A 10,572-nucleotide genomic window follows, 5' to 3' on the forward strand; every position below is an offset into this window, starting at 1 on the left:
CCAGCTAATTTTTGTATTTTTTAGTAGAGACGGGGTTTCACTATATTGGCCAGGCTGGTCTCGAACTCTTGACCTTGTGAGTTACCTGCCTTACCTCCCAAAGTGCTGGGATTACAGGCATAAGCTACTGTGCCTGGACACGAATTTTTTTAATAGCTTATCAGCTATCGTTAGTGTATTCTTTGTGTGGCCCAAAACAATTCTTCCAATGTGACCTAGGGAAGCCAAAGTCCTGGACACCGGTCACCTCCAACACCACGCATGGCTGTACCCAGCTGTACGGGTCCGCCACATTCTGCACACCACAAAAAGCCTCTTCTCCAACCCCAACCATGGTCCTTGGAGCTGGGAGCGTATGGTTCACCAAGGACCAGGAGAAGCAACAGGCAACCCAAGGGCCCAGGCAGGGGCTGGGTTGGAATGCGGACACTGCCCCAGTTTTTTTTTTTTTTTTTTTTTTTGGAGACAGTGTCACTGTCACTCAGGCTGGAGTGCAGTGGCTCTATCTTGGCTCACTGCAATCTCCACCTCCCAGGTTCAAGCAATTCTCCTGCCTCAGCTTCCCAAGTAGCTGGGACTACAGGCGCGCATGACCACACCTGGCTAAGTTCTTGTATTTTTAGTAGAGATGGGTTTTCACCGTGTTGGCCAGGCTGGTCTCCAACTCCTGACCTCAGGTGATCTGCCTGCCTCAGCCTCCCAAAGTGCTGGGATAATAGGCATGAGCCAGCATGCTGAGCCTTGTATTTTTGGTAGATACAGTTTCACCATGTTGGCCAGGCTGGTCTCGAACTCCTGACCTTAAGTGATCCATCTGTCTCAGCCTCCTAAAGTGCTGGGAGTACAGGTGTGAGCCAAGGCACCCGGCCCCGGCCCCGGCCCCAATTTCAAAGCTGCAGGCTCATAGCAGTTATTTTACATCCACCTAGGGAGAGGGGGCAGCCCCTGCCCACTGGTACCCATGCCCTCCCTGGGGTGGTGAAGCTGCCCGGGCCTGGCTGACCTAGGAATCTGGGACCCGCCCCCACAAGTTCTCAGTAAACCTGACAGGCGGGTCTAGCTCATCCCAGCGTCCTCAGTTCCTGCTGCTGGTGGGGCACAGGTCACGCCACGAGGAGTCAGGTGGGAGGGGGTTCAGACAAGCCCGGAACAGTCAGGCCAGGCTCAGCCAGCAGGCCTGCCAGGCTAGGGCCTTCAACAGGAGAGCCCCTGAGGGTAGGCAGATGGAATGTGGAACCCAGGAAGCTCCAGTGCTGGGCCCCACTGAGCACTGGTCCCTGAGGAACCCCATTCAAAGATGCTCCAGCTGTGGCCAGCCCCAGGTGTCTCGGGGTGCTGCTCAGTGGTACTCCATGGAGGCTCACGCTTAAGATCTCACAGACCCGGCCCAGCGCAGCCTTAGCACACACTCAAGCCACTGCGGGCAGTTTATTGAGGTTTTAGCATTGGGGTCGGGAGGTGGCACACACATGCTCTCACCATGTACACACCGTGAAGGAGCCTCCCGCAGGCAGGCACATGCCCACAGCCTGAGCACTGTCAATGAATCGCCTGTCCCCAGCAGGCAGTGGTGGCCTCTGGGGCCTGGCAAGTTCGAGCTGGCTACGACCCATGCTTCTGCAGGGTGTCTGGCAGACCTGGTAAGGACTTGAGCAGTCCTCCCCTGCACCCCCTGCTCCTGATGCCGAGCCCAGAGCTTCTCACTGTGTGGTGCAGGAGCCCTCTGTGACCGCCAGCCTCCTTCTGCGGTCCAGGCAGGCTGGTCTCACCGCCCTCGCTGGTCTGTCCCAGAGCCTGGGGCTGGGCTGCCAGAGGATGCCGCTCTGGGGCAGGAGCTGCTGCTACCTCCAGGAGTTCTGCTTCATGGAAGCCACTGTGGGAGGACACAGGCTGAGGAGGCTGCAACCACAGGAGAGCCCCAGGCCCCAGGGGTAGGTGGGACACAGACATACCCTGGGGGCCTAGGGTAGGCACCAGCATGGGGCTCAGGGGGGGTCCCAGGGGGGACTCCTCTCTGGCTGGAGACAGAGGGCCCTGTGGGGAGGGAAGTCGGCTTGGAGTGGGGCTGGGCCAGATCCTTACTTCCCAGCCTCCCCCAGAACCACGTCGACCTGTGTGTTAGGAGAACCCCTGTCAGGCCGTGGGGGCGGCGGCAGCGCAGCCCCGGTCTGCTGGATGAATTGCTGCAGATTACACTGACGAAGCTCCCGGTTCAGCTCCTCCAGCTCCTGAGCCTGGGCCTGGGGGCACACGGGACCCTCAGGAGGCACAGCCATGGGGCTCCGTGGCCCTCGTGCCCCGGAGGGAGTGCCCTCCCTGGCTGGACCCTGTGACCCCCAAACCAGCTCGTGTCAGGGGAGGGGAAGTGACGGGAAGCAGGTCCCGGGGCTCACCTGCAGGGCTCGCTCTGCAGCCTCCAGGGCCCGGCTCACCAGGGCCAGGCTGCCCTGTACTTCCGCACTCTGCCGCTCCTGAACAGCCAGGTCCTGGCGCAGGCGCTCAGTGGCAGATGCCATGGGAGAAGGGGGCCCAGGGGCCTCCGCTGCCAGCTGCAGCTCAGCCTCCAGGGCTCGGGCCTGGGCGTCCAGGGCCTGTAGCCGGGCGGCGTGCTCAGCAGTGGCCGCACTTAGCGCCTGCAGGCGTGCCTGTCCCTCCCGCTCCCGGGCTTGCTCCCGACGCAGCTCCTGCTCCCAGAAGGCCTCGTGGCCCAGCTCCTCAGCGTTCCTCTGCACCCTGAGCTCCAGGCTCCGCAGGTCTGTGCAGCAGCCTGGTAAGGGTGTCATGGGGGCTGCAGGCCCAGTAGATGAGAGGCTGGGGGCTGGCCCGAGGGTCAGTGCTTTGCAGGGCTCACAGCCCAATGCTGCCCGTGGCTTTGCAGGGAGGCTGGCACGAATTGGGCAGCGTTCTGGGGGTGGGCAGCTGTCTGAAGAGGGCCTTCCAGCCAGGCTAGGCCCCGTGCGCCTTAGGACAAACTGGACATCGCTGGCAAACTGTCCGCAGGTGGCCTGGGCGCCCACTGGACACTCCTCTGGCAGCAGCTGCCGCTCCTTCTCTCTAAGCCGCTGCACAAGTACAAACCGGCCGGTCTGGCCTGGGGGGAAGGGGAGAAGGTCAGCCTTTGCGCCCCCCACTCTGTCTACCTGGCTTGAGGAGCTGAGAAGGACAAGCCGGTTCAGCAACCAGCCCCAGCCACCTTGGGTGAAACAGGGCTAGACCATCAGGGCCCACTTCAGCTCTTCCTGCTGGGCCAGCCTCACCCCGGAGCACTCACCTATTGCTTGGGCCAGTGCGATGACCACTTCCTGGCAGGTGGTCTGCTCGGAGACCCCACAGACCACACGCTGGATGCCGTCCACCCACACCTTCAGCTCCATGGCAGCCAGCCCCAAGAGCATCCCTGTTTTGCGGGGAAGGCGCAGGCCACAGGGTCAGGACCTGCCTACTCCTACCTCAGCCTGGTCCTCCTCCTCCTCCTCCTGGCCTGCCCTAGAAACGGCTCGGGCTGCGGCCCCTCCGTATGGGCCCCACCCTCCCGTGCCGGCCCCACCCGCCGGCCACACATTCCTGGGGTGGCCCTCCGGAGCATGCGGGCTCCCCACCTCACCAGCCTCCTCTTGCCACGCCCGCACTCCCGGAACAAGGCGAATCATTAACCAGACCCAGGATTTCCTGTCCGCCTCACCTGGCTCGGAGGGTACTGTGGCCGCCGCCATGGGAACGCCCCACCCGGACCCGCTCAGGCCGCAGCGGCGCTCGGGGTCGCGACCCAGACCTCGACCCCGCGGATCCAGCGGACTCCGGGTCTGAGCAGCCCCCGCCAACCCAGGGGGCCCCGCCGCCCAATCCCTCCGTTCGCCCCGAAGGTCCCGGTCTCCGCCGCGGGCACGGATGCCCGCGCCGCAACCCCAGCCTGGCGGGAGCCAGGGCGTCCCAGCTCCGCAGGGTGGGCGCAGGTGCCGCGACGCCCGCGCCCTCGGCCCCCTGCCCCGGCCTCTCCGAAAACGCTCCCCAGTTGGAGTCGGCGCCCGGCCGGCTCGAGGCGCGCTCCGCGCTCGGAAGGCCCCGGGACCCGGCGCGGCTCACCTGGGCGCTCGCCAGCCTCGGGACCCGCTCGGGCGCCGCCGCAACCTGCCGCCCCCAGCGCCGCGGCGCGCCCCGGCCCCGCGCCCCCATTGGCCCGCGGCCCGCACGCCCCGCCCCCAGTGCCCCTATTGGCTTCTCCGAGCGGGTGTCCCGCCCTCCAACCCTCGCCCATTGGCTGCCTCCGTCACGCCCCTCCCCGCCCCATTGGCTCGCCGCCTTGCCCCGCCCCCAGAAATTCCAGGTGTGGGCGGGCCAGAGGGCGGGGCCTAGCCGCGGTCCTCCGCGGCGGTCCCCGCCCCCACCCCCCACCCCGCGAAGGACGCGGACACGCGGCGGCTGCGGCCCCCCGAGCGGCGCGTCGGGGCAGGTGTCTGGCCCCGCTCCTGGGCGGACTTCCTTCCTCAGCAGCCTTCAAGTGTGGTGGGTTCCCGCCCAGGGAGGGTCGCCGGCCTGGGATCCCGCAAACCGCACCTGTGCCCGGGGGCAGCGAGGCCGGCACCGCCCCTCGCTTTCGGGGCCGTTCCCTGGGGGCCCCCGCAGCGGCAGTCGCCTGGACGCGCAGGGTCGCGGGGAGCAGGGTCACGAGTCCCCGGCTAGGGAGGTGCAGCCCTGGCGCGGGAGGTGCCCGCTCGGGAGAAGGCCAGGGCCTCGGCTGAGGCTCTTCCTCCCCGACACCTGCCTGTCCTTTAGGACCCAGGGCCGGGCCTCGCGCACAGCCAAGCCGGCTGGAAGCCGCTCCTGTGCCCTGCCGTCCCGGCCAGGGTCCGCAGCCTCGTGGTCCGCCATTCATTGCCTGCTCTGCCCAGCTCAGAACGAGTAGTGGGCATGGAGGGGCCTCCTGCCGGCCTGTCTGCTGTGCTCCTCTAGGGAGGCCTTACCCAGCCAACAAGTTGCAGAGATGGAGGGTGAATGAGTGAGGGCGGGGTGGAGGTGAAGGCGGCAGTGCTTGGGTCTTGTGGGTCAGGTCTGGCCTCACTTTCGTCCTAGAGGAGAGGGAATGCTTGATGCTTGTCATGATAATGACAATGCCCACAGGGGTCCCTGGGGGTGGGCCAGGGGGCATGGAGATGGCTGAAAAAGGTGAGGCTTCCAGCTTGGGGGTGAGTGGTGGTCATTGAGGTCGAAGGGGCTGTGGGCCGGGCCTGGCGGTGCAGGCAGGGGCCTGTCCTCCCAGTAACTCAGGAGGCAGAAGTGGGAGAATCACTTGAGCCCAGGAATTCGAGGTTACCATGAGCTGGGTCACACCAAGGCGCTCCAACAGCCTGGGCAACAAAGCAAGACCCTGTCTCTAAAAAATTATTAATTTAAAAAGACGCTGTGGGCAGGGGCGTACTACTGCAAATTTAGCCCTCACCAGTCCCCAGCTTGTCACTGTTACCCATCTGCTTCCTGTCCCCCACACACCCATGGCTATGCTGGCCTGGCTCACAGGCAGCAACGCCCCTATACCTGTCATGCTGCTGACCAGGCTGGGTAGGGGATGCTGGGGACTCCTTCAGGTCGAGGGTGTTGGCCACTAAGTGGTTTCCCCCCACCCCAAGCTGAGCAGTGACTCAGTCTCTCACACCTCTTTCAGGCTGGGCTGGCTCAGAACTCACCCAGGGGCCTGGTCTGGGGTCTCCCTGGAGGCTCCAGGTAACAAACAGCCCCTCCCCTTCTGGGTGCTGGTATCCAGGGAAACGGTACACAGCCCTTTCCTCCCAGGCCTGCTTGGAGCTCTGGCCTCAGGTGAGTGCTGGGGATGGGGTCCTGAGCTGGGGAGACGAGAGAGAAAGAGAAGGACACCGCATCACAGGCAAAGGTCAGGAACACACAGGTGTGGACACCCATTTGGGGGGCTCCTCAGCCACGCTCCGTGAGCGCTGTTGCCGCTGGCCGGCTCCAACCTGTGTGGCCACACAAGCACACTTGCCCCCCCCCACTCCTCCCAGCTCCCGAACATCACGAATGGCCCCTAAGTCTGGCCCCGGGGCTGAAGAAGCCGAGGAGGAAGCTCTCTCGTGCCCCGCAGACCGAGAGTCGGTCAGTGGTCACCTGGGACCTCCAGCGGGCACACCTGCAGCCTCTGCGACTCCCACAAGCCTGCCGGACCCCACGCCCCACTCCTCCCGGGTGGCCTGCTCTGCCGACCCGCAGTAAGGAGGAGAGGGAGTAGTGGTGAGGCTCCTGGGCCAGATGGCCTGGGCCCAGCCCGAGCAAGCAGCAGGGGCACTGTTGCTGCAGGTTGGCTCCTGAGTCCCTGGATCCTCGCACGCTGCGGCTGCTGTGGGGACAGCGAGAACTAGAGATCCAGGCCTTGCGGTGGGAGGTCCAGAGCGGCCGGGACACCCGGCTCTGCCGCATCCTGCAGGAGGTTGCGGGGCTTCCGCCCAAGAGGTCTGAAGCACGGCATCCAGCCCAACCCAACCCCGCCCTGTCCTGGCCCCGACTCCTGGTTCCTGACCCCAACCCCAACCGCCGTCGGCTCCTTTCCCTCGCCCTTGGCCGCGCTGACCCTCCACCCTGACCCTAAGCTAACACGTTACAGCCTCGACCCCAGCCCTGCGCATGTGGATGGGTGCCAGACCCCTGCCCAGACCAGTGGGAGGCTGGCCGGCCCCAGCGCGGCTGTGCCGTGGGCTCTTGGGGCCAAGACGGCGGCGGTGCCCCTCCTTCACCACTGACCTGGTGTTAAGAACCCCTGCCCGAGCAGGCTGGGGGCTGCTGAGGTCACCCCTCCCCCAGGAGCTCCCACAGTCAGGAGAAGCTCCTGCAGAGCCGAGTCCAGAAGCTGACCCTGCAGCTGAAGGAACAGAAAGAGCGAGCCCAGTGGGTGAGGGGGGGCCCCCCCACAGGGAGTGGGCGGGGTCATGTGTGGGCGGGGCACAGGGAGTGGGCGGAGCACAGGGAGTGAGCGAGGGGCACGGGGTGGGCGGGGTCCTTGTGTGGGCGGGGGCACAGGGAGTGGGCGGAGCACAGGGAGTGAGCGAGGGGCACGGGGTGGGCGGGGTCCTTGTGTGGGCGGGGGCACAGGGAGTGGGCGAGGGGCACGGGGTGGGCGGGGTCCTTGTGTGGGCGGGGGCACAGGGAGTGGGCGGAGCACAGGGAGTGAGCGAGAGGCACAGGGGTGGGCGTGGTCCTGGTGTGGGTGGGGGCACAGGGAGTGTGCGGAGTCCTTGTATGGGCGGGGGCACAGGGAGTGGGTGGGGTCATGTGTGGGCGGGGGCACTGGGAGTGGGCGAGGGGCACGGGGTGGGCGGGGTCCTGGTGTGGGTGGGGGCACAGGGAGTGTGCGGAGTCCTTGTATGGGCGGGGGCACAGGGAGTGGGTGGGGTCATGTGTGGGCGGGGGCACTGGGAGTGGGCGGGGTCCTGGTGTGGGGAGCCAGGCGGGGGCTGGCCTCTCACCCACAGGCCCTCCTAGAGCAGGAGAAGGAGTACCTGGAGGAGCGGCTGCTGGAGACCACCCGCAGGCTCCAGGAAGTGGAGGCCGAGCTGCAGAACTTCCAGAAGTCCTGCCTCCTGCAGCTAGCCCGCTCCTCGTGGGTGGGTCGCATGCTGCGATCCCAGACTGGCAGTGTGGAGGTGAGCCCACCCCTCAAGCCCTGCTGCCCCAGCCGCCCTCCCCAGCCCTCACCCTCCCATCGGGTACCTCTGCTGGGGCGCCCTGGTCTGCCTGGAAGCCTGCTTGGCTCAGGCTGCCTCTGGAACTCCAGGCTCCAGCTGGGAGGAATCAGGAGGCCTCAAAGTACAGGTGAGGTCAAAGAGGAGAGGTGCTGTGGGGGAGGGTGCCACTCGCCCCAGTCCCTGCCCACTGGCCTCTGGTCCCCTCTGGCAGGTGGTGACGGCAGGGACTCTGATGGACCCAAGTGACCTCTCTGAGGACATTCAGGCCCCCACTGGGGAGGTGAGCTAGGCCTCCCACGTGTGTGCTCTGGGATCTGGAGCCCGGCGGGAGGGGACACGTGCCTCTTGTTTCCTGGCCAGGGCTTTCGGCTGGAGGACGTGGACTGGAACAGCATTGCCCACCGGTACCCCAACCTCTTCACCAACATGGAGCTTGACTCACAGCAAAAGTAACGGCACAGGCGGGGACTCCCCAGGGGCCAGAAGGGAGGGCTCACCTTGGCAGGTGAAGACGCAGGCCACTCAAGGACACTACCCCTTGGTGTCCCTGGATAAGTCCCTTAACCCTCCAATGCTCAGTCCTGTGATCTGTAGAACGGGTTGGGGTTGAAGGGGCCATCACTGTCCTGCCATGTGCTGGGGCTGGGTCCTGGGTACCGGGAGCCAACAGGGGCTCCATTCTGCGCTGCCTGCTCCCGCTGGATGGGGGCAGGGCTGGCGTCTGGAGCTGGAATGGACATCAAGCAGAGTGTGGTCCACAGGCAGCCCTGGCCCTGGCCACAGCTGGACGCAGGGAGCCCGAGGTCCCCTGGAAAGCACTCCGAGGGGCATCACAAGACCGTGAACTGGGGCTCCCTGCCCTGTCTGGGCACCAGCAGCTCAGGGGGCGCTGACTCCGACTCCAGCAGCTGCCAGCCGGGCCTGACTGACCACCTGCTGAAGGCATCAGGGCACTCGCCCCAGGGCTGGGGTGCTTCCTCCCATCAGGCACTGGTGCAGGCCCGGAGCTCCGGAAGAGGATCAGAAGGTGCAGTGGGGCGGGGCTCCCTGTTACCCTAACCCACCCTCCATCCCTCAGGCCCGTGATCTCATCCAGAGTCCTGAAGGAGGTCCTCCAGGCCCCAAGGTACAGCCGCTCTTCCTGCCCCTCTGACCTGCTACCCGCTCCCCCAGGCACTGCAGGCCTGGTCTGGCCTCACAGGGTACATCTCGTTGGGTACGCCATTCGAGAGTCCCTCTCCCCAAAAGTGCTCCTCTCTAGATTTCCAGAAAACCCGATCAACCAGGCACCCTAAGCCGGTCCCGGCGCCAGAGCTCTGCACAGACCCTGACTACCCGGGCCCCGAACACCAGCAGAGGTAAGGCGCGGCCCAGGCCTCCCGCGCTCGGCTGGAGCTGGTTTCCGGGCGGGGCGCACAGCCGTGGGGTGGACAGGCCGCCTCTCCTCACGGCGTCCCCCTCTCGCCCCAGCCCGACGCGCAGCTGCCTGAAGATCGTGGCCGTGAGCGTCCGGAAGAAGCTCGTCCGCATCCTCAATCAGTCGCAGCAGGAGACCGCCGACCTGGGCGGCGCGGTGCTGAAGCAGCTGGTGCGCGGCCGCCCCGAGCGCCTGTACCGCTTCCCGCCGGCCACGCTGCTGGCCCCGCTCCACCACGTCACGGTGCGCCCCGGCCCGCGAGCCCAGCCCGGACGGCCCGCCCGGCCGCCCCTCACCCGCCGCTCCGCGCCCTTCCAGGTCTGGGGCGAGGGACCCCGCAACGCCAAGAAGCCGCCGCGCGCGTCCTCGGGCCGGGAGCCCGACCCCTCCCACTCCGGCCGCGACTGCGTGACGCTGCTCCTGGACCCCAAGGGCGAGGTCGGTGCCGGCCCTCGGGGGGCGGCCGGGCTTCGGGTGCGGGGGTGACCGACGCGCCCCGCAGGTCCTCAGCGAGCACCGGATCCCCCACTGCGCGACTCCGGCCCCGACGGTCTTCGTCGACGGCACCGACTTGTCCATCGACAGCTTCCCGCTCCCGGAGGCGGGGCCCGGCGCCGACCCCTGCGGGCCGCCTGGAACCCTGCGCAGAGGCAGCGTGCTGCGGGAGCCCCGGGTCGGTCGCCGGAGGCCACGGTGGGGACCGCGGGTCCCCGGGACCCCGCCTCCTCTCCGCCCCTCCCGCCCCCCCAGCAAAACGGTCCCTCGGATCCCCTCGCCCGGGCGGCCCCAACTTCCCCAGGTCCCGCCCTGCCGCCCCAGTCACCAGGGCGTCCCTCAGCCCTTGCACCGCGCCAGGCGCGGAGCCCTCTAGGGCCACTTTTCCCGGGCCGGCCGCTGCCCTCACGACCCTCGCCCCCCGCCCAGGACGCGGGCCCTACAGCCGTCGAGCGCGAGCTCGGGGAAGCGCTTCCACCCGCGGGAGCCGCCCGCTCAGCACCTGCCCCCAATCCCCGGGGAGCGCGCGCCGGAGGGAGAGCGCGGCCCGCCTGACCCCACCCCTCCTCCCGCAGACAAGGAGCGCCGAGTTCGGGTGAGGCGCGTGCGGATGCGCCCCCTCCCCTCCCCTTCCCCCCTCCACGTTCCCTCCGGGTCCCCCCTTCCCCTCTCCATCCCCGCCCCGCGCAGCCCGCCTCTCAGCCCGCGCGCCCCCCAGGTGTGCCGGAAGAGCGTGGAGCGCAGCTGCCCCATGGTGGCCCTGTCGGTGCCGAGCACGGCCGAGAGCAGATACGGCTTCCGCTTCCTCAGCTTCCTGCCGTTCACCGCGGACGCCTGCCGCCGCGCCTAGGGGCCGGGACCGCAGGGACGGCGGGCGGGACGGGCGCGGGGACCAGGCAGACGGGGTCCGCTGCGTCATTTAATGAACCAACGTTGCCTACAAAGTAAACCGCATTTCTGTACACCTGAGAG

The 10,572-nt window shown here is 67.1% G+C and overlaps 2 protein-coding genes across 4 annotated transcripts; one reads left to right on the plus strand and one right to left on the minus strand.

Moving 5' to 3' along the window:
• Positions 1 to 1,750: 1,750 nt before the first annotated feature.
• Positions 1,751 to 3,766, minus strand: RASSF7 (Ras association domain family member 7). Its single transcript, XM_039471086.2, has 6 exons — positions 3,683 to 3,766; positions 3,272 to 3,397; positions 2,394 to 3,091; positions 2,112 to 2,240; positions 1,953 to 2,034; positions 1,751 to 1,873 (listed from the first exon to the last, which is right to left on the minus strand). The coding sequence occupies exons 1-6, from the start codon at positions 3,711 to 3,713 to the stop codon at positions 1,842 to 1,844; spliced, it is 1,098 nt and encodes a 365-aa protein (XP_039327020.1). The 5' UTR covers positions 3,714 to 3,766; the 3' UTR covers positions 1,751 to 1,841.
• On the plus strand, positions 3,394 to 10,562 carry LMNTD2 (lamin tail domain containing 2). 3 transcript variants are annotated; one of them, XM_074401895.1, is made up of 15 exons: positions 3,394 to 4,503; positions 5,660 to 5,884; positions 6,015 to 6,218; positions 6,307 to 6,459; positions 6,808 to 6,895; positions 7,476 to 7,646; positions 7,900 to 7,968; positions 8,049 to 8,137; positions 8,450 to 8,715; positions 8,950 to 9,046; positions 9,159 to 9,348; positions 9,424 to 9,543; positions 9,608 to 9,798; positions 10,030 to 10,195; positions 10,319 to 10,562. In XM_074401895.1, exons 1-15 carry the CDS (start codon positions 3,518 to 3,520, stop codon positions 10,448 to 10,450), a joined length of 3,147 nt encoding a protein of 1,048 aa, XP_074257996.1. In that variant the 5' UTR covers positions 3,394 to 3,517; the 3' UTR covers positions 10,451 to 10,562. The 3 variants fall into 3 exon arrangements, with proteins under 3 accessions (XP_074257996.1, XP_074257998.1, XP_074257997.1); XM_074401897.1 differs by having other exon boundaries at positions 9,159 to 9,276; XM_074401896.1 differs by having other exon boundaries at positions 7,491 to 7,646.
• The last annotated feature ends 10 nt before the right edge of the window (positions 10,563 to 10,572 follow it).

Source organism: Saimiri boliviensis, chromosome 6 (genome assembly GCF_048565385.1).
Source record: "Saimiri boliviensis isolate mSaiBol1 chromosome 6, mSaiBol1.pri, whole genome shotgun sequence".
Classification (NCBI taxonomy): domain Eukaryota; kingdom Metazoa; phylum Chordata; class Mammalia; order Primates; family Cebidae; genus Saimiri; species Saimiri boliviensis.

Coding starts and splice junctions, on each gene's coding strand:
- LMNTD2 (XM_074401895.1), top strand. CDS start 3,518: ATGGGCCCCACCCTCCCGTGCCGGCCCCACCCGCCGGCCACACATTCC. Junction 6,460..6,807: donor GCGGGGCTTCCGCCCAAGAG/GTCTGAAGCACG, acceptor CCCCTCCCCCAG/GAGCTCCCACAGTCAGGAGA. Junction 9,544..9,607: donor TCCTGGACCCCAAGGGCGAG/GTCGGTGCCGGC, acceptor CGCGCCCCGCAG/GTCCTCAGCGAGCACCGGAT.
- RASSF7 (XM_039471086.2), bottom strand. CDS start 3,713: ATGGCGGCGGCCACAGTACCCTCCGAGCCAG. Junction 2,035..2,111: donor GGGGTTCTCCTAACACACAG/GTCGACGTGGTT, acceptor CCCTCCCCACAG/GGCCCTCTGTCTCCAGCCAG. Junction 1,874..1,952: donor GCCTACCCTAGGCCCCCAGG/GTATGTCTGTGT, acceptor GTCCTCCCACAG/TGGCTTCCATGAAGCAGAAC.